At 42.9% G+C, this 27701-nt stretch overlaps 2 protein-coding genes across 5 annotated transcripts in view; both read right to left on the bottom strand.

The window, feature by feature from the left end:
• Window positions 1-1009, bottom strand: part of LOC311102511 (chloride intracellular channel protein 4) — a 29658-nt gene extending 28649 nt beyond the window's left edge. Inside the window, exon 1 of the mRNA XM_084143873.1 lies at window positions 565-1009. Within this exon, the coding sequence (XP_083999999.1) occupies window positions 565-633 (69 nt within the window). The 5' untranslated portion in view covers window positions 634-1009. The remainder of the gene's footprint in view (window positions 1-564) is intronic.
• A 3294-nt stretch (window positions 1010-4303) lies between these two features.
• On the bottom strand, window positions 4304-23034 carry LOC311102385 (uncharacterized protein). 4 transcript variants are annotated; one of them, XM_084143709.1, is made up of 16 exons: window positions 22921-23034; window positions 21050-21139; window positions 17115-17237; window positions 14840-16855; window positions 11450-11544; window positions 11107-11346; window positions 10685-10999; window positions 10296-10540; window positions 8369-8449; window positions 8173-8241; window positions 7856-7997; window positions 7645-7725; window positions 7048-7512; window positions 6210-6396; window positions 5747-5932; window positions 4304-5289 (listed from the first exon to the last, which is right to left on the bottom strand). In XM_084143709.1, the coding sequence occupies exons 4-16, from the start codon at window positions 15059-15061 to the stop codon at window positions 5179-5181; spliced, it is 2439 nt and encodes an 812-aa protein (XP_083999835.1). In that variant the 5' UTR covers window positions 15062-16855; window positions 17115-17237; window positions 21050-21139; window positions 22921-23034; the 3' UTR covers window positions 4304-5178. The 4 variants fall into 4 exon arrangements, with proteins under 4 accessions (XP_083999835.1, XP_083999833.1, XP_083999834.1 ...); XM_084143707.1 differs by having other exon boundaries at window positions 14840-15010; window positions 22921-23028; XM_084143708.1 differs by having other exon boundaries at window positions 4304-5282; window positions 14840-15010; window positions 22921-23028.
• Window positions 23035-27701: the final 4667 nt, after the last annotated feature.

Genomic DNA, 27701 nt, shown 5'->3' with positions numbered 1-27701 from the left:
ATGTTGCACTGGTTAATAAGCTATCGCCAATCTTTCCATTACATGTATAATTCACGCTTAGTTAAGTTACATAAAATCGAGGCACACTTGAAAAGGGGGATGGATGCTTTTTCTCCCTCTCCTCCTGATGATGGGAAGAGCACAGAGCCGCGGTATCCGCCCTTCACGTCTGACATTTACCCACATGGCCACACTTTGGGAGGGTCTCAAAAACGAACCTATACTCGAATTGTTACAAATCGTAAAACGTTTGGGAAAACTGTATGCGCAGTACTTAAAGTAACCGTTTTTGAATGCAAATGGCAGCAATATAATATAATCAAATGGTACATAAATAACGACAGCCCACTTATTAACTGTCCTATGCACTCCAAGAAAGAAAAGTAGTTTATATATTTACTTTATACCGGTACCCCCCCCCCCCAAAAAAAAAACGTGTCCGACTAAATACATTTGTTAATTTAGGCCTAATATCTACGTTAACTTATTATTCAGAAAAATACATTCAAGGAGCAAACTTTTCCCAATGCGACAGCCTGCTGTAGAATCTATTCTGGAACGTACCTTCACAAAGAGCTCGATAATGGGCTCGTTATCCGCCTTGATTCCATTCTGGGGTACTGACAAAGACATTGTGAACTAAACTATATAAACTTTTCCAAACGAAATCTTCTTTCCGCACCAAACGGGTATCTTTAGCCTACTCGCTCTTCTTTGCCACCCCCTTTCCACGGAGTTTTCGGGTAACCGCTTTTCCTAGGCTGGTGGCTCGCAGTATTTCTCACACGAGTGCTGAGAGGAGAAAGTCGACACAAAGATAGCAAGGGTAGTGGGCTATTGGTGCAGCCCGTCCACAAAACTAGATGTTGCAGAACAGCTCCCTTTGACTCTTCGGTATCTCTACAGGATTTCCGTGCACAACAAATGATTGTGATTTATCAAACTGTTGCACGCAACATAATCATTGATAAATCAGAGGCATACTATATTTCTGCGCTCGTGAATGACCGTTAAAACTCCGCCTGGAAAACGCCCTCCAGTCACCTTTTATGGTAACAAAAACGCCCTCATTTATTGTATGATTTGGAGATGTTGGAACTGGGCCATGACGTTTCTAAAAGAAAGCGCAATGGCAACATTTGTACCTTTTCTGTAGAGGTGTGGGCAGAATGTTTAAATATTTTGCAGCGACTTTTTCTTTAAACAAAAAAGGCATGCATATAGCCAGTGCCAAACACTGGCCGCACATTTTGGTATTGGTATTTTTATTTTATTTTATTAGGATCCCCATTAGCTGTTGCAAAAGCAGCAGCTACTCTTCCTGGGGTCCACACAAAACATGAAGCATTACATAATACATAACATTAATAGACAAGAACAGATCAAGGACAGAACTACATCAATAAAATAAAAACTTTTTAAAAAACGGTGGGAAGCATTGGAGTCAACATGGGCCAGCATCCCAGTGGAACGCTTTTAACACCTTGTAGAGTCCATGCTCGACAAATTGAGGCTGTTCTGAGGGCAAAAAGAGGTGCAACTCAATATTAGGAAGGTGTTACTAATGTTTTGTACACTCAGTGTATAGTCAATTAAAATAAATATATAGGCGATATGCTGCTATGTGATCTCCTTACCAACGGCAAAGGCATCATCAGGCCTATGTTGTTTTTATTAGCCTACTATTATAATTCCCGTTCATCAAACACCTCCATGTCCCCCAATTTTTTTGCAATACATTTGATCAACTAGAAGTTGTGGGTACTGTGTATGCATGGTCTGATAATTGCATGGAGATATGCACTTTCCCTTCAAACAGAACACATTACCTAATGACCTCCTGCTCTTGTATTGAATATACATAAAATATTATTGCAATAGTCATAGTGCTGTCCATTATTCCCAATATGTATATCTAAAGTCAATTGAGTCTAACTGCAGACATAATCTCTCAGGCCCCTCTCCAATGCCAGGATCCCTCAATGATTTTACTATACTACCACCTACTGGTGGGATGAGTTTTCAGTGTTGAATGAAAATGGCGGGATGAATGTTAGCATAGTATTACCAAATCTTTTAAAAATCTTTTTTAATCTCATTGTTCTATCTGTGGTATTACAGCTTGTACACTTTGTTGCAGGGATCTTAATGCTTGTGTTTAACTGACACTTTGATATTCTGGATTTTCCCTGATTGTCTATGCGATTAAAATGTGGGTCAAAAGGGAAATAAAATGGTTAGTTTTTCGTTTAAACTATCATTGTAGTATAATTAATGTGCAACTTTTATTGCTTGAAATGTAATCTGTTGTGTTGGATAGCAGATGTAACGTTAACAGAACTGCAAGAAAACAGTACAGTACTCGGCAGGCAGTGTCCTAGCTAGCCACTTCCTTCGCCGTAACGTTAACAGGACTGCGGGATAACAGTGCTCGCCAAGCGAGGGCGAAGGACACTGTGTACTGTTCATAGCGTGAGTTGTCAGTCGTTTGGACGCTATCCTCTCTGTGATAAACAGAAAAAAAATATCTGCTCCTTGTGTTAGGCCCGAAACACCCTCAGCGGGGTAGAAAGATACCGGTTTTCAGGGGAAATGGAAGAGAGCCTTCTGCTTTTGTACATTAACCAGGCGACACTCCATCTTAACTCCCCCACATTTACTGGATTCGTTGAACAGGGTGGGGACGGGGATGGGGCCCACGGCAGCACCCGCTGCTCGTTGAGAAGAGTAAGAACGATACGTGCTTTCACGTCAGTCTCCAAAAGTCGACAATAACACCAGAAAAAGTCGCTAGATTTGTCGCTAGTCGCTTTTTTGAAAATGTGTCGCTAGAGGGGCCTGAAAACTCGCTAAATGTCGCTAAGTTGGCAACACGCCTGCCTGAGAGATGGGCCTGAGAGACCAGTAGGTGGCAGTATAGAGGGACCTGAGATATGTCTGCAGTTAGAACCCTATCGGAGGTGGCCAGTGACGTGACATTTTATTGATAACCTATAAGAGACTGGGTAGCTGGCTCAACTCCCCTTGGCAACAATGCTGGTGTAGCAGCAGCTTGCTCAATGTTCTCACACTGCCTGTGTCAGCCCTCCTCTGGAGCAGGTGTTACAACAAAAGCATTAACCATAAGAGAATAGTTTGTTTAGGTACTGTAAAACCCTTACAAGACTCACATCTAGTACATTATATCAACAACTTCAGGATTGACTTTTTTTGTCTGTTTACTGTATATTTTTTAAATGTGTATTAAGGTCACATGAGTCATAGCCCTGGCAGATGAGAGAAAATGGCACTATCAAGTAATCAGGCTTTCTACAGTAGATAGCTTTCAATCGAGTTGAACTAGCATGGCATTGTGAAACTGTGATAAAAGTACTGTACCATTTATAAAAATGTGTTGGACAGGACAAGCAGTTTGGCCAAGATGCCTAATAGGTCTACTATGACATGGTGTGCCCATCCCGTTTGCCTACATAGTGCTGATTGTAAAACCATTCAATGCATCTGCCCCTCAGCCTTGCTTGAATGTGCTTTCTGCCTAGGACTCCCCAGTAATCTAGAGCAGCTGCTCCCATAGACCGATCAGGCATCCCAACAAAGACAGGACAATAAAGAACAAACCAAGGGAACAGCAGTCACTGTCCAGGGTGTCATTACTAATACACACTATGGCCTTAGTTTGGTGCAGGATTATTTGCAATGCACAGCACTCGGTACCCCTATTACAATTTTATGCTGCACAATTCTAACTTTCATGTAAAAAATATATAATTTTAACCTCTTAATCTAAAATGTAATCTACACAATCCACGAAAGTAATGATTTATCACGAGAGGACCATAAACATTAACTAGTAATGCTCCAAGGTTAAAATCTCACCTTTCTGGTAAAAATAGTTATAAATTGCTGAGGTGTAGTCACTTTTGAGGACACAAGCTCAAGTACACAGCACATATGATACAAATATTAAAATTTAATATTTTATGTATTTCCTATTCAACAAAACTATGAATAAGGCTTGAAATGACATGCTTTTTAAATATAGCATAATCAAATTATAAAACCACTAAGAGTTCACCTTCCTTATAACTGTAAAATACATATTTGTATATTTAGTGTTAGAGAAAACATGCATATTTTCTAAAGGTCTCTCTTGATCAAAACATCTGACGTTAAGTCTCAGAGCTCTAGCTTGGCTTCCTGAACTCATTAGGAACTCGCCTTTCATCTCATACTAATCTTGTCCAAGTGGCCAACCCTGTTTTCTAGGACAGGCCATATCCATGAATTTACAATATACAACATAATCACTTTAGAGTTTTAATATAAAAAAATCATTTAATTCTGAAAGGATGACAAAAGCAGGAGTTTTTAAATACAAGTCAAATAGCAGTCCCACAAAAATGAATAGCTCAATGCAAAAGAGTGGATCAGTGTGAACTCAAAGTATGACTGCATATCAACCCATGTGGGAAATCAAACCCCGGCTCTCTGATGAGGTCAGAGAAAGTTAGAATCCTCATGAAAAATCCAGTTATTTTTAAACTGACTTTTTCAGAGCCAGAATTTACTGCAAGGCCAAACACCTCTATTACATAACAAAAATAATGGAAAAACAGACTGTTCGGATTCGTTCCCCATTTTAGAGAGCACACAGCATAGCAATACCATACAATGCCCGCTGACAAAAGGGGGAAAATGACAGCTTTGATCTGTGTATTTGCTTTTGTTTACAGTCCGTTTCATGCACATCAGAGCAGACGCGCTAGCTGCACATGCAATCCTAAATTCCCAAAGTTAAATCTTTTGTATGTTGTAGTATGAGAGACTTGTACAATGCAAGCTTCATAATTATACCGTTCCCATCCCTGATCTTATCTTGAAAATTGAGGGGTCCAACAAAGACACTTACAGTTTGGATATAAGCAATAACACACTTTGGGTAAAATATTTTAAAATAATAATATTAATTGGGAGATCTCACATGACATATCAAGCTCTTGATAAAAACCATCTTTCAATAGATTACCAAACCTGTAAAAGAAAACAAACTAAAGAATAAACAATTTGTACATTCTAAAGCTGAACAAGGTTAACGAAAAATTCTAAACAAAGGGAATGGAAAATTAGGAAAGGAGGAAAACGGAGGAGGAAGAAGAGGGAGGGGAGTGACCGGGCTTCTCAGGACAGTGGAGGGGACAGCTTTCCAGCTTTCCTCATGGAACGCAGTGCCTTCTCTCTCAGGTGCTTCTCCAGGTCGTCGAGACACTCTTCTACTTCACTGTCTGATTCCTTAAGGAAAGGTAGCATTAATTATATCATATTTCGGTTACGTTGCAAGTTAGGTGGTAAGATGCTGCAGCATGCTTCATCATAGTAATATAATTTTACATTTTAGTCATTTAGCAGACGCTCTTATCCAGAGCGACTTACAGGAGCAATTAGGGTTAAGTGCCTTGCTCAAGGGCACATCGACAGATTTTTCACCTAGTCGGCTCGGGGATTAGAACCAGCGACCTCTCGGTTACTGGCACAACGCTCTTAATCACTAAGCTACCTGCCGCCCCATAAAGGAATACATTAGCTGATGACATGCAATAAATGATGGTGCACCAGTCAACTTCTACAACCTTGTCTAACTTTGTTTATCTTGAATGAAATAGATGCAACGCTTAGATGCTAGGCGCAGTGGCGGAGATGATGTGAAGCAGGCTAAAACCCCTCAGTAAATCAGAAGAGTAGACTTCACCTTTTTTGGGTTGGAGTCTGCGTCCCCCTCCATCCCCAGGTTCTCCTGGTCGTCCCCAACAGCAACCGGCACATCACTCTTCTCCTTCTTGTGTTTCTTGTGCTTCTTATGTTTCTTCTCCTTCTTGTGTTTCTTTTCCTTCTTCTTCTTCTTGTTTTTCTTTCCTCCAGCCTCGGTGTCAGAATTCTGAGATGGGGATGACAAAGCAATACCACGAGTGACTAAGTGACTAAGTATTTAATTTGCATTTAGTGAGTTGGGCCAAGCAGAGGGCATTATGAACTTCATTGGTTAAACTACTTCAGTCTTCCACCAAGTTATCATGGTATTGGTGCCCAGAAACACAACACACGCCAGCTTTTACTCACAGGAGAACACTCCCCTATCTAGCCATTTAGTTGAGTCAAAAAACGAATATTTCATCTCACGTCGTACTATTAACAGATAGCAGCTTTAAACTCACCTTGTTTGGAGAAGGGCTACCAGAACCGCTGCTGGCCTTTTTAGCTGGCGGTGCAGATGGCGATCCACTGGCTGAGCGGCCTGGAGAGGGGGTCCCTGCGGCTGGCCGCTTCAGGGCTCCTGGTTTAGGGGAACCAGATGGTGACCTTGATGACGCTCTCCTCATCGGCTGGGGGCTCTTAGAGGCTCTGATAGGGAGAAACCGGAGAGAAAAGGTGTGATATATCTGTAATATACACTGAGTGTACAAAACATTAGGAAGACCTGCTCTTTCCATGACAGACTGACCAGGTGAAAGCCACGATCCTTTTTGATGTCACTTGTTAAATCCACTTCAAAATCAGTGTAGATGGAGAGGAGACAAGTTAAAGAAGGATTTTTAAGCCTTGAGACAATTGAGACATAGACTGTGTATGTGTGCCATTCAGAGGGTGAATGGGCAAGAAACGATTTAAGTGCCTTTGAACGGGGTATGGTAGGTGTGGCGCATCGGTTTGAGTGTGTCAAGAACTGCAACGCTGCTGGGTTTTTCACGCTCAACAGTTTCCCATGTGTATCAAGAATGATACATCAACCAAACGACATCCAAGCCAACTTGACAACTGTGGGAAGCATTAGAGTCAACATGGGCCAGCATCCCTGTGGAATGCTTTCAACACCTTGTAGAGTCCATGCCCCAACGATTGACTCTGTTCTGAGGACAAAAGGGGCTGCAGCTCAATATTAGAAAGGTGTTCCTAATGTTTTGTACACTCAGTGTACATCTAAAAATAGTGGTGTGAGTTATTGTTGTGCAGCAGAAGCTTTTGCTTTAATAAGACCAATTAGAGCCTGCTTACCTCTGGTTCTTGCGGGGCTCTGGTGTCCGGGACACCCTGCGGATTGCCCTGTTGCTGTGTGAGGGGGACGCCTGGCGCCTCTGGCCAGGTGGAGAGGTGTCAAAGCGCCCTTGAGGACTGGCTCGGCCACGGTTGGCAGGGGAAGGGGACAGGCGGTTACTGTGAGCAGGAGGGGGGGAGCGAGTGTCCCGGCCTGGTCGGTTGGATGGGAGCATGGGGCTCTTCCTGTGTCTGGGGGGAGAGGTGGATGAGGGAGGTGTACGTCTCTTTTGGGGAGGGGGACTCCTGCGTTTAGGGGACCTGGAGGGACGGCGCTTGGGCACCGGGGATAGGCGTTTGGGAGAGGGAGACCCTGACAGCCTTCTTTTCTGTGGGCCCTGGGGAGTGGGGCTGTATCGCCGCTGGATGGGGGGAGAGTACCGTCTGGGGGAGGGGGAGCGTCTGCGAGGCAGTGGAGAGGGAGACCTGGGGAAACAAAGAGGACATATGAGACAAGTTATTCTTTGAATCTCAGGTGTGGTGCACTGAATTCTGGAGAATTCTCAGTAATGAGGGAATTCCCCCCCCCCAAAGAAAGAAGAGGCATAAGGCTTTTACCTGCGCCTAGGAGGAGGAGAGGGAGATCTGCGACGTCTTGGGGGAGATCTGCGTCCTCCAGGGGAAGGGGAGCGTCTTTTTCTGTAGAGGGAAAACAAAGATTTACATGAGGAATGCATGATGTGGGACAGTGTGTGTGTGTCTTGTTGGTATAGGCAAAACGTCCAAAATCTATAATCATGACTGCATGAGAGAACTGTCTGTAGCTGACCTGGGGGAGCCGTCCCTGTGTCGTCTCCTGGGGGAGGAGGGGGAGTGACTGCGCCTCCTCCTGACATCCCCGTTCCTCGCCACTGGCCCGCCGCCCGGCCTCTTGGACCCCTCATCCTCCGAGGAGGATGATGATCCAGCCTCTGTTACCAATCCGAAAGAAGACAGTACACGTCATTTCCCAGTAGCAACATGTGGATGGGGATTAAGGCACAGCTTCAAGATCCACGAGACGAGGGTGCAAGACGAGACGGACACAGTGGGTTAGAAAAAAAGATGGGCTGAGGTGGGGAACACAAAATAAAAAACGCTTGTAACCTGAAGACGTTTCCCGATTCTGCCTGCGATACTGACGTCGCTGCTGCACAGAATCTGCTGTAGCCCCCTCTGAAACGCAAAGCAGTGAGTCTCCGTTCAGTGCTAGAGAAAACAGCTAAACACAAACATCCACCCACACCCACGGTGCATCACACCAGAACGACACACAAAGACAGGCACTAGAAGGCAGACTCACCTGACTCTGATGCCTCGGACTGCCTGGGTTTTGGAACAGGAGACGGTGAATCGTTCCTCGTTCCTGGTTTCTTCTTTGAACCTGAAAAGCAAAAAGATGTTTTAGGTGCCAGAATATTTCCAGCAAGAATACTCATTCACAAATATAAATGCTTGTATAACACTAGTAGTAAGAGTGATAAATCATGCTTGAAGAGGATGTTTGCTGCAGCCTGAAAAGAGGTTTATGATTCAGCAGTTTCCATTAGTCAAGGCCTGCCAGTAAGGCCTCTCAAAGTGTTCCACTTCTGAAATTAGGCCTGCCTAGGATTTGAGATGAAGTAATGTAAATAGTTTCCAGGTCACTGATTGTTTAGACATTCCTGGATGCTCTTTTAGAGGAAGGGTGTATGTAAAGGTGAGGAAGTTACATAGGGCTGAGTTCACTACAGACCACTGTTGATACAGTCCTAAAATGTTTTGCATGTCAGCAGTCAAGTTATTGGACTTAAGAATAAAATGTGTCACCGGCCACATCATGATAATGCAAAATGCCAATATCCAATTCCAGTATCTTGAAAACTTGACTGCTGACATGCAAAACATTTGGGACTGTATCAACAGTGGACTAATTAAAAAATACCAAAAGACAGTTTGAGTAGATTTTCTGTTTAAAGCTGCACTATGCAGAAATCGCTCAGTCATTTCCTGGTTGCTAAAATGTGAATAGCTCGCCTAATTTCAGTTTGTGTGACAAAACAAGCACGTATAGCAGGGGTGCCCAGACTTGGAGCTACAGGGGACCTATGTAACTAGTTGGTAGAGCATGGCGCTTGCAATACCAGGGATGTGGGTTCGTTTCCCACGGGGGGCCAGTATGAAAATGTATGCACTCACTAACTGTAAGTCGCTCTGGATAAGAGCGTCTGCTAAATGACTAAAATGTAAATGTAATAGGATCTACTTTCCCACCCTCTTCCTAACGCGGATCTCGTCGTGGTATCTATCTCTGTGCATTGAAATTGCCATTGATAAAATGCAATTGTGTTCGTTGCCCGTAGCTTATGCCTGCCCATACCATAACCCCACAATGGGGCACTCTGTTCACAACGTTGACATCAGCAAACCCCTCGCCCAGACAACGCCTTACACGCCGTTTGCCATCTGTCCGGTACAGTTGAAACCGGGATTAATCCGTGAAGAGCACACTTCTCCAGCATGCCAGTAGCCATCGAAGGTGAGCATTTGCCCACTGAAGTCGGTTACGACGCCGAACTGCAGTCAGGTCAAGACCCTGGTGAGAACAACGAGTACGCAGATGAGCTTCCCTGAGACGGTTTCTGACAGCTTATGCAGAAGCCGGATGTGGAGGTCCTGGGCTGGCGTGGTCACACGTGGGCTGCAGTTTTGAGGCTGGTTGGACGTACTGCCAAATTCTCTAAAACGACGTGTGAGGCGACTTATGGTAGAGAAATGAACATTCAATTCTCTGGCAACAGCTCTGGTGGAGATTTTGGCAGTCAGCATGCCAATTGCAGGCTCCCTCAACACTTTAAACATCTGTGGAATTGTGTTGTGTGACAAACCAATTTGTAAGTCGCTCTGGATAAGAGCATCTGCTAAATGACAAATGTAAAAAACTGCACATTTTAGAGTGGCCTTTTATTGTCCTCAGCACAAGGTGCAGCTGTGTAATGACAATGCTGTTTAATCATCTTCCTGATATGCCACAGTTGTCAGGTGGATGGATTATCTTGGCAAAGGAGAAACGCTCACTAACAGCGATGTAAAGTAATTTGTGCACAAAATGTTAAATAAGCTTTTTGTGCGTATGGAAAAATTCAGGGATCTTTTATTTCAGCCCATGAAAAATGTGACCAACACTATACTTGTTGCGTTTATATTTTTGTTCATTATGGAATGGAGAAAAGTAAGTAGAGCTAACATACCAGCTGATCTGGATGGGGAGGCTGAGGCCCGGCCCTTTCTGGCCCGAGGGGAGGCAGAGCGTTGTGTCTTCCCAGAGGGGCTGCCATTGGGGGCTCTTCTCCTGGAGGGGCTGAGGGAGGGGTCAGCTGCATGGCCGCGGGGCTGTTTCCTGGGTGGTGTGGTCGACGTTCTCTTCATTGCCTTCTTATGAGGTGAGCGAGACGTGGAGCTGCTCCCAGAGGATGATGGGGAGCGAGAGCGCCGCCTAGGGGAGAGAGCACAAATCAACCACAACTCAGGATCACATGCTGTTTGGTAAGGTAGCTAGTTAATCCCAAAGGGCTGTTAATGACAGCTTCAGTGACAGGCACTTCTGAACTCAGCTACACTTCTGTGGCCCTCCACTCACCTGCGGATCGGGGAGCGACTGCGCCTGTGTCTGGGGCCTGGGGGGCCACGTCTGGGGGGGCTCCTACGACGAGGGGACATCCGTCTCCTGGGGCTCGGCCTCCGCCGGGGGGAGTAAGATCTGGAGCGTGATCTGGGTCGTCTGCGGGAGCGGGAATGGGAGCGAGAGCGGTGGCGGGGCCTATCTCTCCTGCCATCCTTCTCCCTTTCCCTGGGCTTGGGCCTCTCCTTTTTGGGAGCCTTATCTGGGGAGGGTTCTTTGACATCCGTCACAGAGTCAGGTACCACAACCACAGTGTCCGGCTTCACCACATCACTGGGAAATGAAAACATGCCACAAATTAGATTTCATTTTGATGTCAGAAATTGAATCAACAAATCAGGACAAATCGCTTCCCTGCATATTGCAAACCTTTCCCTTACCTGGTGGAGGAGGCCTCCTGAATGACTGGCTCAGGTATGGCGCTCTCTGAGGTGTCTGGCTCAGGCTGGGGCTCCTCAGTGCTCTGGGGCAGGGTAACACTGACCAGGGTGACAGCTGGAGCTGGTGGTGGAGGGGAGCTGCTGGGACTGGGCTTACGCCTCGGGGAGCGGGAGTGACTGCGCTTCCTCTCCCTCTTCACTGGAGATCGTCGCCGTGGAGACTGTGACCTTGACTTCCTCCTGCACCACAACAACATAAGAGCCAATGCCATATTAACTATCTTTTAACATTTTGATTGAGGTCGACTTCCAAGGGATTTTATTTAACGCGATTCTTGCTTACCTTCTGGGGCTCTCCCTTTCTCGGTTTTCTTTGTTTTCCTTTTCCTTCTTCTCATCATCAATCTTCTTCAGAGAGGCAAGCTTCTCTTGCTCAATCTGCAACAGACAACAGCATGCGAGGCCAAAGCAGTAAAACACTGTACAAATTAGGGCTGCACGATTAATCAAATTCAGATCAAAATTGCAATATTGACATGTGCAACATCCATATCGCAAGAGGCTGCGATTTTCTTTATTTGACACTCCGTTAATGCAACAAAAACTAGACTATGGTGCCTCCTCCAATGAGATGCACTATACTCTGTTCATTCACGCTCTACATGCACAGAGGATGCTGACCAATCACAAGCTTGCTCTCACTCGCTGCATAGCATGCACACGCTGGTCAATCACAAGCATCCCCGCTTAGAGCGCAGTTAGATGCTGGTGAGGAGAGAAAGGGCTTCACCTCCAAAGTGTGTTGGAAACATGCGTGCTGCTAGCACTAACGAAAAAACATCCTGCAGACCAGGGTTTACGCTAGTAAAATTTGGCACCGGACAATGCAAATCGCAACATTTTAAATTTACCGGACATCCATGCATTGGGTGCTTAAAGCATTAGGGCGTCCACCCACGGTGCTCAAAATCACATTTAGATTATTGTAATTCATCTTAACAGAATGGAAATTATCCTGTAAAGGTGTAATAAAATAAAGTAGAACGATGTTCTTATAACAAAATGACAGGTTTTATTGAAAAGCAAAACATAGCCCGTTGCATCTTCATCCCTGCTATAAATCCTAAATTAATATTTTTAAAAAACATTTAGCCTAGAAGAACAAGTCGCCTGCACAGTAATAAAACAACCTCAAAATATATTTGTATAATATAATTTGCGAATGACCTGTCCTATAGTTTACTTGTATGAAAATGTTAACTAACAAATAAAACAGCTGTTTTCAAATACAATCTAGGCCTCTAATTTAATTTAGCCTAGGCATGACCATTTTATTTAGGCCTAATAAATAACAAAACATGTCTGTCTACGAACACCAGGGCCGGTCGGTCACGGCTAGAAGAGATCCAGCTTTTGTCAAATGAACGTCAGACTTGACTTTTAGTAGCAGGTTAGCTGAATGTAGCAGGTTAGGAGAATTAGGAAAAGGGTTAGCTAAAAAAATCTACTTTTGACATTAATTTGACAAAAGCTGGATCCCGTCTAGCCATGACCGGGCCGGCCCGCCTCACTACCGGTGCGATTCAGCACCACAGCAGTGGAAAGAGGTCACTCGAGGCAGCCACAAAATGAAGAAATTATAAAACTGATGTTGGACTATCAAATTTGATACGGAAATAAACATTAGTTAAGGCTGAAACGAGGCCCGCACCATGCATTTATAAAAGCACTCGTTTCCAAAGCTCAAATTACCTCACTCTTTTTAGTTCTACTGGCTGCTGTTAATGTTATTTTTATTGTAATTTGAACTATCATGGGGTCATGGCTCGTGTCATGTGTGATATACGTGGCTTATTGATAACTCTGTTTTCGACTATAGGCAGTTGGCTGCCTAGTGATTGCAACATTGTAACTCCGATGTGAATAGTTGGCAACCATGTTTAGTTTCCAAGTGCAACTGAATAAGCTCAACTAAAATGCACCAATAGTGCATGATACACATAATTACCAAATCTTCATACTATACATGACAAAGGCAGCATATGTTCATTTTGCCTAGGGCGGCAGCAGAACTGCTAGGACCAGGCCTGACAAAAATAATTTCGCTATAATTTACTTGCGTTTGCAGCAGACCTTGGCCTGCTCAAAGTGAGCCGCTGCTGTTGGGAAGTTAAAAGTGTGCAACTCCTCGGAGCAGTTTGCGACGCACAAGAGCCTCGTTACTTTGTTCTCAAGAAGGAGCGATCTTGAGGACGTCTTTACTCTGTTTTGGAGAAAGAATCCCCTCTCGGCGGGCACAACGGAAACAGGGATAATCAACACAATTTTTCAGGGTACATTAAGCTGAAGTCCCTCATGAAGACCTCACGTCTTTTGCGTGAGTAATAATAGAAAGACAGTAAAATAGGTCAGCCTGAGCCAGACAGTAATTTCCAAGGAGCTTGACGATTTATTTGCCTTTGAAGTTGGAGCACATCGACTGGTATTTCCATCAACGAATAAAAAGCATTATTTTGCAATGGATTTTTTTTATTTCTGCCAGACAATTTGGACGGCAACAGTTGTATTTATTGGCTTTTCATTTTTTTTATAGGCCAAAAGCCGGCATTAACCGGTTAACGGAAACCCTGCCGCAGCCCCATAGGTGATATAAATTACTGAGGCTATCTCATAGACAAAGACATGATTCCTATTTACAGTCAGCAAAGACGGCTTCAAGGTGATTAACAAGCTGGACAGGAGATACAAGATTCCATCTCGTACATATTTCTCCCAAGTCTCCATCCCAACACTGTATAACAATTTGAAGCGAGAAGTTGAAACAGAGCGCACACATGTTGATTATTATGCGATTACAACAGACCATTCGTAGTTGAACTGAGCCCTACATTCGTTTGACAGTACACTTTCTTGAAAAGGAGTTTCAACTTAAGGTCTTTGCTTGCAAACATCATAGGCTACTTCCACGGAGATCACACGGGACAAAACATCGCTCTGTAGCTCAGCTGGTAGAGCACGGCGCTTGTAACGTCAAGGTAGTGGGTTCGATCCCCGGGACCACCCATACACAAAAAATGTATGCACGCATGACTGTAAGTCGCTTTGGATAAAAGCGTCTGCTAAATGGCATATTATGTTTATTATGTAAGAAGCTTTAGCCGCCTGGGGACTGAATGAGGAGCAGCAAGTGTGCATAACGATAACAGCGCACACGTTGTCAAGGCCATCGCGTAGAATGACTGAACCAGACTCCAAATGTTTTGGACACAGGCTACACATTGCCTACGGCTGCCTGAATAAATAATTAACTTATGTTATTTAAGTTCATTATTTATTTAATGGTAAAATTGGAAATCATGTTAATTAATGAATAAGTGCTGCACTTAAAGCACACTTTATTTTGATGCTCATGTTTAAAATTAATGTTAATATGTAGGTGTAATGATCCTATCTATTATCATAAGTATAACAATGATGGAAAATATGTTTCATTTGGTTTTGTGTTTAGTTAGCACAGTACGTATTAATAAATATGATCTCATTTTAGAAGTGATGTTCTCTACCCTGACACTTGTTTTAACCATGTCTGGTGGAATTACCAAGTTTTCACAAGTGTTAGAAAATGTCAATATCTAGCAAAAAGAAAATGACAATTTGTCCCAATCATTCAGCCCTAGTACAAATACATGTGCCTGACAATGTGGTGATTGTGAGATTGTGTCTGGTTGCTTACCTGTCTCTGTTTGATCTCCTCTTTTTTCTGCTCTAGGAAGGCGGAGGGGATACCGGCGATGTTGTCCTGAGCGCTGAGCAGCAGAGGCCACAGGTCCCTCATGAACTCTCTGGCATTCTTCCCATTCAGGAAGCCCGTCAGGTTGATCTGCATCATCTTACTGTCCGGGTGCTGCAACACACACACCAAGGGGGAGAGAAAGACAACACACCAATTTAACATGGAGGGAGAACTCACAAGAGTGAAAGGGGGTGGGGGGGGGGGGGGGGGTCTCGCTCAGCGACTGCCTCCCCCTTTGTTTCCTCACTAAGCTATACCTGCCTGCTAAATAATAGCAGCCATCTTCATAACAAAAGACAATAGCTACAGTATGACCCCTGGGCCCCAACACAGACTGCTTCATTGCAACCTAACCTTTGTTCTGTTGAGGCTGTGATAAAATGGTGCAATTCAAATTCTCTCTCACCACCCCATTAGTTAGGTAATTTAAACCTGAAACTGAGAATAGCTGAGGGGAGACAAAACTAGTACATCATCCATGTATAAGCACCCCCACTACATGCATTAAGGCAGAGTTACCCATCATAAAATATTCTGATGAATAAATCTCCCATCCATCACTAATATTTTCATCAATCATGATGGAAAATAACTGACCAGATATCTTTCCCTGCCAGTCCCCCCACTAGTTTCCCTGCCCTGTTGTTCTCTGTCTCCCAAGTCTACTCTTTGAGAGATTAACAGATATCCACAAAACAGAGTGCATCAAAACCCAACACTGCAAGTACAGTCCCGGTGTCTTCAGCGTGTCCCGCAGGATCAGTGGGTATGGAGCGCCCGAGTCTCCTGCAGAAAGAGACGCTCCCTTGGCTTGCTTCCGCCGCCCTACTGCTTGAGACTCAACCACCTTGAGTTTATTGTTATATCATTTATCTAAATTGTAAGAGACGAACAAGCAATAATGAGTGCACAAAACATTTGAAAGGGGTTTTATTTCAACATGTAGGTCAAGAATTAAAAAGTTAGATACCCCTTTAGCTCACAAATAATGATGAATAAGGACTTTTCTTATCATTGCTGTGCTGTTAAAGCATTTAGCTTAAAACCCACCTCCAAAAGATAACAGCACAGAAATGATATGGTATGCGGTTGCTGAATGTATTTTCCCTCCCAGTATTAGGCTAGGTTCACTAAAACAGATAGTAAGATAACTTACAGGATTCCAGTAACACCTTTGTATGAATATAAAGCATCCTAGGGTTGTTGGGAGTCATACATTTGTTCATTAAAAAACAGTTGTTGATTAACTATAAGGCTATCAATAACCTTGAACATTTCCTTTTTCTATATCTGAGGTTTCATCCAGTTTATTAAATCTAATTTCCCCTTGAAGTCATGTTTTATAGGCCAAATGCTAGTTAAGCGGGGGGAAATGTGGTATGAGTGGTAGAACGCATGAGTATAATTTTACCCATGAGATTGGATTTTCCAAATTGAGGGCAATTTCAAGGAGGGGGAAATGAAATGTAACAAACTGGAAGGAAACCTTGGACAACTAGTACACTGATGTAACTTATTTATGCAGAACAGCGTCCATGTGCATGGTAATATTCACCAAAATCACTTAGTGGGCTTGGTAATAATGTTTAAAGCACAGTTTTGCCACAGCCCAGATTGAAGATACTACTGATGTAATTTTTGTCTAAACTAATTAAATGAGAATCAATAGCCTAACAGTTCAACTGTATTCTGTCAATTTTAGCACCCTCCAAAGACAGGATACAGAGGAGATAAAGAAAAACTAGTGGTGCAATTCAAAAGTATATGGAGAAAATGGCATGGCATTATCCAAGTGTTTCTATCACTAGCATGTTGATCCCTGACCATAACTCACCTCAAACCACACACTGCATCAGGGAGAGTTGGGCTCAGTGACACTTTGGGCTCAGCAGAGAGCTAATAAGGTGTTGGTGCTATACTTCTGATGCAAGGTATAACATCCATATTGGTTCAGGCCTTTTGAATCATAAATCACATCATCATTAGAAAACTGTGGCACAAAGGCACTTCGTCACATATCACAGCAAAAACGTTGGGTCATTCAAAAATGATGTATACTGGACACCGGTGGTCGCGCTTGCCCCATCTGCATTTATATTGTGTCCCTTCTTATCAATACACTTTCTGTTAAATAAACCTCTTTGCCTTATATTAAGTTAATATAAATCACATCTGAATTACAAGAACTGGGAGGAATTGGAGTCAATAGTATTACCTTTTCTTCCAGCTGGTTAAATATAAATTCTATGACGACGTCATCCTCGAACCCCAGGACCTCAGTCACTCGCTGAGTGATCCAAGGTTTGACGACCTCCAGGTTCACCTTGGTCATATCCACCTAGGGGAGGAAGAATCAGGAAGAAGTTCAAACACATTCCTAACTTCAACCCATTGCACACTTAAAGGGATACGTAGAGATTTTGGCAATGAGGCCCTTTATCTACTTCTCCAGAGTCAGATGAACTTCTGGATTCCATTTTTATATCTCTGTGTCCAGTATGAAGGAAGTTTGAGGTAGTTTCGTGAGCCAATAACTAACTAGCATTAGCGCAATGACTGGAAGTCTATGGGTATGTTAGCATGATACCATAGACTTCCAGTCATTGCGCTAACGCTAGTTAGCAATTGCACTAGCACTATTTAGCAACTTCCTTCAAACTGCACACAGAGACCTAAAAATGGCATCGATGAGTTCATCTGACTCTGGGGAAGTAGATAAAGGGCTTAATTGCCAAAATCCTGAAGTATCCCTTTAAACCAAATTAGGCAATACAGAAGTTATGCCTATTAAATCCAATTGTATTTGTCACATGCGACGAATACAACAATGTGTAGACCTTAGCGAAATTCTTACTTACAAGCCCTTAACCAACAATGCAATTTTAAGAAAGAATACCATAAAAAAAAACTAAAAAACATTTAATAAAAAAATAAGAAATAAAAAGTAACAAATAGTTAAAGAGCAGCAGTAAAATAACAATAGTGAGGCTATATACAGGGGGTACCGGTACAGAGTCAATGTGAAGGGGCACAGGTTAGTCGAGGTAATTAAGGTAATATGTACATGTAGGTTGAGTTAAAGTGACTATGCATAGATAATAAACAGAGTAGCAGCAGTGTAAAAGAGGGGGGGAACAATGCAAATAGCCCGGGTAGCCATTTGATTAGCTGTTCAGGAGTCTTATGGCTTCGGGGTAGAAGCTGTTAAGAAGCCGTGCAGCAGCAGAGAGAACAGTCTATGACTAGGGTGGCTGGAGTCTTTGGCAATTTTTAGGGCCTTCCTCTGACACCGCCTGGTATAGAGGTACTGGATGGCAGGAAGCTTGGCCCCAGTGATGTACTGGGCCGTACACACTACCCTCTGTAGTGCCTTGCGGTCGGAGGCCGAGCAGTTGCCATACCAGGCAGTGATGCAACCAGTCACGATGCTCTCGATGGTGCAGCTGTAGAACCTTTTGAGGATATGAGGACCCATGTCAAATCTTTTCAGTCTCCTGAGGGGGAATAGGCTTTGTCATGCCCTCTTCACGACGGTCTTGGTGTGTTTGGATCATGATAGTTTGTTGGTGATGTGGACACCAAGGAACTTGAAGCTCTCAACCTGCTACACTACAGCCCCGTCGATGAGAATGGGGGCGTGCTCTGTCCTTTTCCTGTAGTCCACAATCATCTCCTTTGTCTTGATCACGTTGAGGGAGAGATTGTTATCCTGGCGCCACACGGCCAGGTCTCTGACCTCCTCCCTATAGGCTGTCTCATCGTTGTCGGTGATCAGGCCTACCACTGTTGTGTAGTCAGCAAACTTGATGGTGTTGGAGTCGTGCCTGGCCATGCAGTCATGGGTGAACAGGGAGTACAGGAGAGGACTGAGCACGCAGCCCTGAGGGTCTCCCGTGTTGAGGATCAGCGTGGCAGATGTTGTTACCTACCCTTATCACCTTGGGGCAGCCCGTCAGGAAGTCCGGGATCCAGTTGCAGAGGGAGGTGTTTAGTCCCAGGGTCCTTAGCTTAGTGATGAGCTTTGAGGGCACTATGGTGTTGAACGCTCAGCTATAGTCAATGAACAGCATTCTCACGTAGGTGTTCCTCTTGTCCAGGTGGGAAAGGGTAGTGTGGAGTGCAATAGAGATTGAATCATCCGTGGATCTGTCGGGGCGGGTTTCTGAGATAATGGTGTTGATGTGAGCCATGACCAGCCTTTCAAAGCACTTCATGGCTACAGACGTGAGTGCTACGGTTCGGTAGTCATTTAGGCAGGTTACCTTAGTGTTCCTGGGCACAGGGACTACGGTGGTCTGCTTGAAACATGTTGGTATTACAGACTCAGTCAGGGACAGGTTGAAAATGTCAGTGAAGACACTTGCCAGTTGGTCAGCGCATGCTCGGAGTACACTTCCTGGTAATCCGTCTGGCCCTGCGGCCTTGTGAATGTTGACCTGTTTAAAGGTCTTACTCACATCGGCTACGGAGAGCGTGATCACACAGTCATCCGGAACAGCTGATGCTCTCATGCATGCTTCAGCGTTGCTTGCCTCGAAGCGAACATATAAATAATTTACCTCGCCTGGTAGGCTCATGTCACTGGGCAGCTCGCAGCTGTGCTTCCCTTTGTAGTCTGCAATCGTTTGCAAGCCCTGCCACATCCGATGAGGGTCGGAGCCGGTGTAGTATGATTCAATCTTAGTCCTGTAATGACGCTTTGCCTGTTTGATGGTTCGTCGGAGGGCATAGCGGGATTTCTTTAAAGCGTCCGGTTTAGAGTGCTGCTCCTTGAAAGCGGCAGCTCTACCCTTTGATGAAGCCAGTGACTGATGTGGTGTACTCCTCAATGCTATCGGAAGAATCCCGGAACATATTCCAGTCTGTGCTAGCAAAACAGTCCCGTAGCTTAGCATCTGCGTCATCTGACAACTTCTTTATTGACCAAGTCAAATGGTGCTTCCTGCTTTAGTTTTTGCTTGTCCGCAAGAATCAGGAGGACAGAGTTATGGTCAGATTTGCCAAATGGAGGGCGAGGGAGAGCTTTGTACGCGTCTCTGTGTGTGGAGTAAAGGTGGTCTAGAGTTTATTTTCCTCTGGTTGCACATTTAACATGCTGGTAGAAATTAGGTAAAACTGATTTACATTCCCTGCATTAAAGTCCCCGGCCACTAGGAGTGCCGCCTCTGGATGAGCGTTTTCCTGTTTGCTTATGGCCTTATACAGCTCATTGACTGCAGTCTTAGTGCCAGCATCGGTTTGTGGTGGTAAATAGACAGCTACGAAAAATATAGATGAATACACTCTTGGTAAATAGTGTGGTCTACAGCTTACCATGAGATACTCTACCTCAGGCGAGCAAAACCTTGAGACTTCCTTAATATTAGATTTCATGCACCAACTGTTGTTTACAAATATATACAGACCGCCACCCCTTGTCTTACCGGAGGCAGCTGTTCCAGCTTGCCGACACAGCGTATATCCCGCCAGCTGTATGTTATCCATCGGTGAAACATAAGATATTATTATATTTTTAATGTCCCGTTGGTAGGATATCCACGATCTTAGTTAAGTCTATTTTTTTATCCAATTATTGTACGTTGGCTAATAGGACAGATTTACATTACATTGACATTTTAGTCATTTAGCAGACGCTCTTATCCAGAGCGGCTTACAGTTACCGACCTACATCCCTGCCGGCCATTCCCTCCCCTACCCTGGACCAATTGTGCGCCACATTTAAGTCATTTAGCAGACGCTCTTATCCATACAAACTGATGGTAGAGGCAGATTACACACTCGCCGTCGGATCCTTACAAGGCACCCCGACATCTCCATCTCTTTCACATGCGAATGACAGGGATTTGGGCCTTGTCGGGTGTCTGCAGAAAATCCTTTGCGTCCGACTCGTTAAAGAAAAAATCTTTGTCCAATACGAGGTGAATAATCGCTGTCCTGATATCCAGAAGCTCTTTTCGGTCATAAGAGACGGTGGCAGAAACATTATGTACGAAAAAACACACAATAGCACAAATGGTTAGGAGCCCATAAAACGGCAGCCATCTCCTCCGGTGCCATTCTGTTACGCCATTATTTTACCATATTTACTTGTGGGGGCATTTCAATTCAATTAGAAGATGTGCTTTGATGCTAGTTTGTTGTTTATCATACCTTCTTTTCCAGACATTCTGCAAATTTCAGTTGCTTTAGAAGTTTCTTCTGCTTGTTGCTGAAGCGATTGTCCTGTTCTGCACTTGTGCCCTGTATGAAACAAGTACAAAATTAGTTTATATAACATCTGTATCAACTATCACAATAAATGTTTGTTCTTTATTGTTTGTACTTGTCCCTTCCGCAGACACCAACGTTTGCTTAGCTGAGGAACGCTGAACTCTGTTCTCTTATATCGAGGCGAGTCGAGTATTGATAACCGGTCGGGATATTTGCTAGCACCAACATTGAGCTAAGTTTACATGCAAAGGAATAATTCAATATCAAACTGATTATGACAGTAGGCAGATTATGCAATAGTCATGTAAACATCTTACTCTGCTTATCTTAATCCACATATGGCCAAAATCGAAGTAAGCATACACCGATTTAAACACCTGGTTTTCTGAGCACTCTTTCAAATGATTGGGATACCTTAAATCAGCGTTCTAGCTGTGCATTTGATCTGCGCATGTGCCCAGCACCAGTAGTGCAAGCCTCTCTCTTTAGCACGAGTGAAGGGAGTTCGTAACAACAATGTATGAGTCTTAGAAATAGTTTCCACATACAAACTTTATATGTCCAAACTAAGAATCAAATATACTTCCCAAAAATAACAAGGACGCTGTGACAGAACGTTTATTTTGATTGGCAATTTCCTGCATTTATAAGAGAGTGCGATCAGGTAGCCTGATTTTAGATGTATCCATGTAAAAATGATTATTAGGGAAACCCGTTATTCCTGCAAAGAATGTCAACGTTTTAATCAAACTACTATATTAAATCTGTCTATCCACAATAATCGCATTATTGTGTGCATGTAACCGTACTCATTGAGTCACCATCGGTCAATAGGCTTTCCTGTACCTGTCCCTATCAATGTTTGGCCTGTACAACTGCAGTCCATAAGCGGGTGCTGAAATTCGTACTTTTAATTAAATATTTTATTTAATACAACCACCGACTTTTCCCTCATTTGTGTTGCTCAACTGGAACATGCGCATTTGCGCTGAGTTGAGCAACAAATTAGGGAAAAGTCGGTAATTGTATTTTATAAATGTTTTATTAAAAGTATTAATTTTAGCACCCCACGGAAGGACAGCAGTTGTACCGGCCAAACATTGATAGGGACAGGTAAGCGATTTCAGAATTTACATTCTTACAAGTATCTACTGATGGTGACTCAATGTTGTGTGCAGTAAATCGCGCGACCAGCAATACTCAATTCCGCCTCGATATAAGAGGACAGAGTTGAGCATTCATTAGCTAACGTTAACTACGTCACAAAGTGGCACATAACGTTAGATAGCCGACATCAGAAACATAATTTAATTGTATAGGTGTCAAACATTATGTAGAAACTAAGTCCCTAATATGAACACTTGTTATGGAGAATATACGTCGGTTTATGTAATTAGCTAATACTAATCTAGATATTGTGCGATAAGGCCCGAGTACGAGTAGACATGCTCAGCCTGACTCTGTACCGTAGTATGGCTAGAATTATACAAACCCATTTTGCAACCAAGTATTATATTAGATAAAACATTTTTGTAGTTATCACCTGTAACTACATCAGTAATGAAAATGGGAACACATACGCCAAATTTATCGGCTTGCTTCAATCCAACATATCTATAGCTAGGTTAGCTAGCTAGATAACGATAACTTGCTAGCTAACGCAGCCGCCATCTTTACATTAGCTTCTCATTGCAGCGGAATGGCGCACGAGCTCGTCCATCTACAATGGCACATATTTACAAACCCAAACGAATATATTATACATTTTGAACACCATTTAACGAGTAATAGTAAATATTTAAATATCTTACGCGGAAGAACCCCGCGTCCATGTTATTAGTTGAGAAAGATGTAAAAGCGGGTGATGGTGGAGTCTGGAGAAAGACTTGCTCACAGTGCTGTCTTCGACGTGCTAACAAAACCCCAAGATACAGTGCGCGACAGGGCTCCTCCTTCGCAGCAGAACGGAAGCATCGATGATGATGACGAGACCAACAAGTTGGATGAGAACAACAGGTTCTTCTACACTTTTTTCTGAAAGACGCAAGTCAGATTCCCATACCGATCAATGTGATAAAATCATTTTCCAAAGCATCTGGTCTATGTCTTAACATTAATAAATGTGAACTCATGGCTGTCAAAGATTGTGTGGCACCGTCATATTATGGTATTCCAGTGAAAGAAGCACTTACATATTTAGGAATAACCATTACTAAGGATCAGAAGTCTAGAGGCTTACTAAATTTTAACCCTCTTATTTAAAAAATCCAGAAGAAGCTAAATCAATGGCTACAGACGGACTTCTCTTTAAAAGGAAGAGTCCTAATAACCAAGGCTGAAGGTACAGTGAGGGAAAAAAGTATTTGATCCCCTGCAGATTTTGTACGTTTGCCCAATGACAAAGACATGATCAGTCTATAATTTTAATGGTAGGTTTATTTGAACAGTGAGAGACAGAATAACAACAACAAAATCCAGAAAAACGCATGTCAAAAATGTTATAAATTGATTTGCATTTTAATGAGGGAAATAAGTATTTGACCCCTCTGCAAAACAGGACTTAGTACTTGGTCGCAAAACCTTTGTTGGCAATCACAGAGGTCAGACGTTTCTTGTAGTTGGCCACCAGGTTTGCACACATCTCAGGAGGGATTTTGTCCCACTCCTCTTTGCAGATCTTCTCCAAGTCATTAATGTTTCAAGCCTGACGTTTGGCAACTCGAACCTTCAGCTCCCTCCACAGATTTTCTATGGGATCAAGGTCTGGAGACTGGCTAGGCCACTCCAGGACCTTAATGTGCTTCTTCTTGAGCCACTCCTTTGTTGCCTTGGCCGTGTGTTTTGGGTCATTGTCATGCTGGAATACCCATCCACAACCCATTTCCAATGCCCTGGTTGAGGGAAGGAGGTTCTCACCCAGGATTTGACGGTACATGGCCCCGTCCATCGTCCCTTTGATGCGGTGAAGTTGTCCTGTCCTCTTAGCAGAAAAACACCCCCAAAGCATAATGTTTCCACCTCCATGTTTGACGGTGGGGATGGTGTTCTTGGGGTCATAGGCAGCATTCCTCCTCCTCCAAACACGGCGAGTTGAGTTGATGCCAAAGAGCTCCATTTTGGTCTCATCTGACCACAACACTTTCACCCAGTTCTCCTCTGAATCATTCAGATGTTCATTGGCAAACTTCAGATGGGCCTGTATATGTGCTTTCTTGAGCAGTGGGACCTTGCGGGCGCTGCAGGATTTCAGTCCTTCATGGAGTAGTGTGTTACCAATTGTTTTCTTGGTGACTATGGTCCCAGCTGCCTTGAGATCATTGACAAGATCCTCCTGTGTAGTTCTGGGCTGATTCCTCACTGTTCTCATGATCATTGCAACTCCACGAGGTGAGATCTTGCATGGAGCCCCAGGCCGAGGGAGATTTACAGTTATTTTGTGCTTCTTCCATTTGCGAATAATCGCACCAACTGTTGTCACCTTCTCACCAAGCTGCTTGGCGATGGTCTTGTAGCCCATTCCAGCCTTGTGTAGTTCTACAATCTTGTCCCTGACATCCTTGGAGAGCTCTTTGGTCTTGGCCATGGTGGAGAGTTTGGAATCTGATTGATTGCTTCTGTGGACAGGTGTCTTTTATACAGGTAACAAGCTGAGATTAGGAGCACTCCCTTTAAGAGTGTGCTCCTAATCTCAGCTCGTTACCTGTATAAAAGACACCTGGGAGCCAGAAATCTTTCTGATTGAGAGGGGGTCAAATACTTATTTCCCTCATTAAAATGCAAATCAATTTATAACATTTGTGACATGCGTTTTTCTGGATTTTTTTGTTGTTATTCTGTCTCTCACTGTTCAAATAAACCTACCATTAAAATTATAGACTGATCATTTCTTTGTCAGTGGGCAAACGTACAAAATCAGCAGGGGATCAAATACTTTTTTCCCTCACTGTATCTCTAGGCTAACATATGCAGCTCTATCTTTATATCTTGACGGTAAAATATGCAGAGATTGACCAGATGCTTTTCAACTTTCTGTGGAGAAACCGTACCCATTACATTAGGAAAACTGTTGTAATGGGCTGATTTTCTGGACTTTACTACCTTAAATAATAACTTTTAAGATCAATTGGATTAAACAGTTCTTGAGAAGACCCACTTCTATGTGGAACTTTATTCCTCATCATGTCTTCTCTACTTATGGTGGCCATAACTTCATGTTGGTTTGCAATTATAATATTGACAAAGTTCCAGTGAAACTCTGCTTTTCATCGGCAGGTTTTCTTGTCATGGTCCTTAATTTCTAAGCATAATCTTTCTCCTCACAGATATTATATATGGAATAATCGGGACATATTGTATAAAAATACTTATTTGCTTTTAGAATATTGGTTCCGAAATAATATCCTATTGGTGAGCCAACTTGTAATTGCAGAGGGTCTTTTACTGAATTATAAGACATTCTTATCACTTTGCAAGATCCCTGTAACACCTAAAGATTTTGCAATTGTTTTAGATGCCATTCCCTCAGGTGTTGCTTAATTATTCAGGAACGTGTCAAGACCTGACCCTCAGAACATACCTACGATTAACCCTGTTAACTCGTAGGTAGGAAATATTTGTTTTTCTTTTGGTCCATTCAACAACAATAGAGCTATACGAACCTTGTTTCAGCAGGATGGTGTATCTATCTATACCTTATGTCATGCCTTATTGGAATGGTTTGATTGATAATATCCGTTGGAAAAAAGTTTGGATGTTGCCACACACATACCTAGTTATTAACAAAATTAAGGACGTTTCTTTTTAAATTATTCATTAATATTATCCTGCCAACCACTATATGAAGAAATTTAAGAAAAATATAAATTCAAATTGTACCTTTTTTAATGACCACCCAGAAACGGTTTTGCATTTTTTTTGGCATTGTATTCATGTAAGGAATCTGTAGACATCAGTAGATTTATAATTGAACACATTTATTAAGATTTTACACTATTATGGAGAGATGTACAGCTTGGATTCTTTACCTACGATATAAATAAGTTGAAACAATTGTATGTAATTAATTTAATTATTATTTTGGCCAAATTTCATATTCACAAATGTAAAATTACAAACAAAACACCAGGTTTTCTTACCTTACAAAAATTAATTGAACTATATTTTAAGACAATGAAATTATAAATGTGTGTATATGTCCCTTAAGGTCCTTGTGTAATGTGATATTGTACCCCCTAGCCCAATGGTCCTTTGTATATTCTTTATATATACTTGTGTTCCCCATGTACTTTCTGTATTGATTTGTTGTTAATAATAATAATAATAATACATGTATATATATACGCTACCGGTCAAAAGTTTTAGAACACATTATACATTGTAGAATAATAGTGAAGACATCAAAACTATGAAATAACACATATGAGTAGGTGTGTCCAAACTTTTGACGAGTGGTTTAAGGGGAAACATTTAAATGTCTTGGAATGGCCTAGTCAAAGCCCAGACCTCAATCCAATTGAGAATCTATGGTATGACTTATAGATTGCTGTACACCAGCGGAACCCATTCAACTTGAAGGAGCTGGAGCAGTTTTGCCTTGAAGATTGGGCAAAATTACCCAGTGGCTAGATGTGCCAAGCTTATAGAGACATACCCCAAGAGACTTGCAGCTGTAATTGCTGCAAAAGGTGGCTCTACAAAGTATTGCATTTGGGGGGTGAATAGTCATGCACGCTCAAGTTTGCAGTTTTTTTGTCTTATTTCTTCTTTGTTTCACAAAAATATTATGCATCTTCAAAGTGGTAGGCATGTCGTGTAAATCAAATGATACAAACCCCCAAAAACATCAATTTCAATTCTAGGTTGTAAGGCAACAAAATAGGAAAAATGCCAAGGGGTTGAATACTTTCGCAAGCCACTGTAGCCCTATTTGGTAAAAGACCAAGTCCACATTATGGCAAGAACAGCTCAAATAAGCAAATAGAAATGACAGTCCATCATTACTTTAAGACATTAAGGTCAGTCAATCTGGAACATTTCAAGAACTTTGAAAGTTTCTTCAAGTGCAGTCGCAAAAACCATCAAGCGCTATGATGAAACTGGCTCTCATGAGGACCGCCACAGGAATGGAAGACTCAGAGTTACCTCTGCTGCAGAGGATAAGTTCATTGGAGTTACCAGCCTCAGAAGTTGCAGCCCAAATAAATGCTTCACAGAGTTCAAGTAACAGACACATCTCAACATCAACTGTTCAGAGGGGACTGTGTTAATCAGGCCTTCATGGTCGAATTGCTGCAAAGAAACCACTACTAAAGGACACCAATAAAAATAAGAGACTTGCTTGGGCCAAGAAACACAACCACTGGTAGAAATTTGTCCTTTGGTCTGATGAGTCCAAATTTGAGATTTTTGGTTCTAACTGCCGTGTCTTTGTGAGACGCAGTGTGGGTGAACGGATGATATCTGGAGGTGTTATGGTGTGGGGGTGTTTTGCTGCTGACACTGTCTGTGATTTATTTAGAATCCAAGGCATACTGAACCAGCATGGCTACCCCAGCATTCTGCAGCGAAACGCCATCCCATCTGGTTTGGGCTT

The sequence above is a fragment of the Coregonus lavaretus genome (genome assembly GCF_964263955.1).
Source record: "Coregonus lavaretus genome assembly, chromosome: 27".
Classification (NCBI taxonomy): Eukaryota; Metazoa; Chordata; class Actinopteri; order Salmoniformes; family Salmonidae; genus Coregonus; species Coregonus lavaretus.
Note: the sequence above shows the minus strand (reverse complement) of the source record. Positions and strands in the feature narration are given on the sequence as shown.

Excerpts from the sequence above, each read along its gene's own strand:
- LOC311102385 (XM_084143707.1), bottom strand. The coding sequence starts at position 22,941 with ATGGACGCGGGGTTCTTCCGC. Across the intron at positions 8,242-8,368 it reads GTCCGAGGCATCAGAGTCAG|AGGGGGCTACAGCAGATTCT; the intron begins GTGAGTCTGCCT and ends TTTGCGTTTCAG. Across the intron at positions 6,397-7,047 it reads GAGCCCCGCAAGAACCAGAG|AGCCTCTAAGAGCCCCCAGC; the intron begins GTAAGCAGGCTC and ends TCTCCCTATCAG.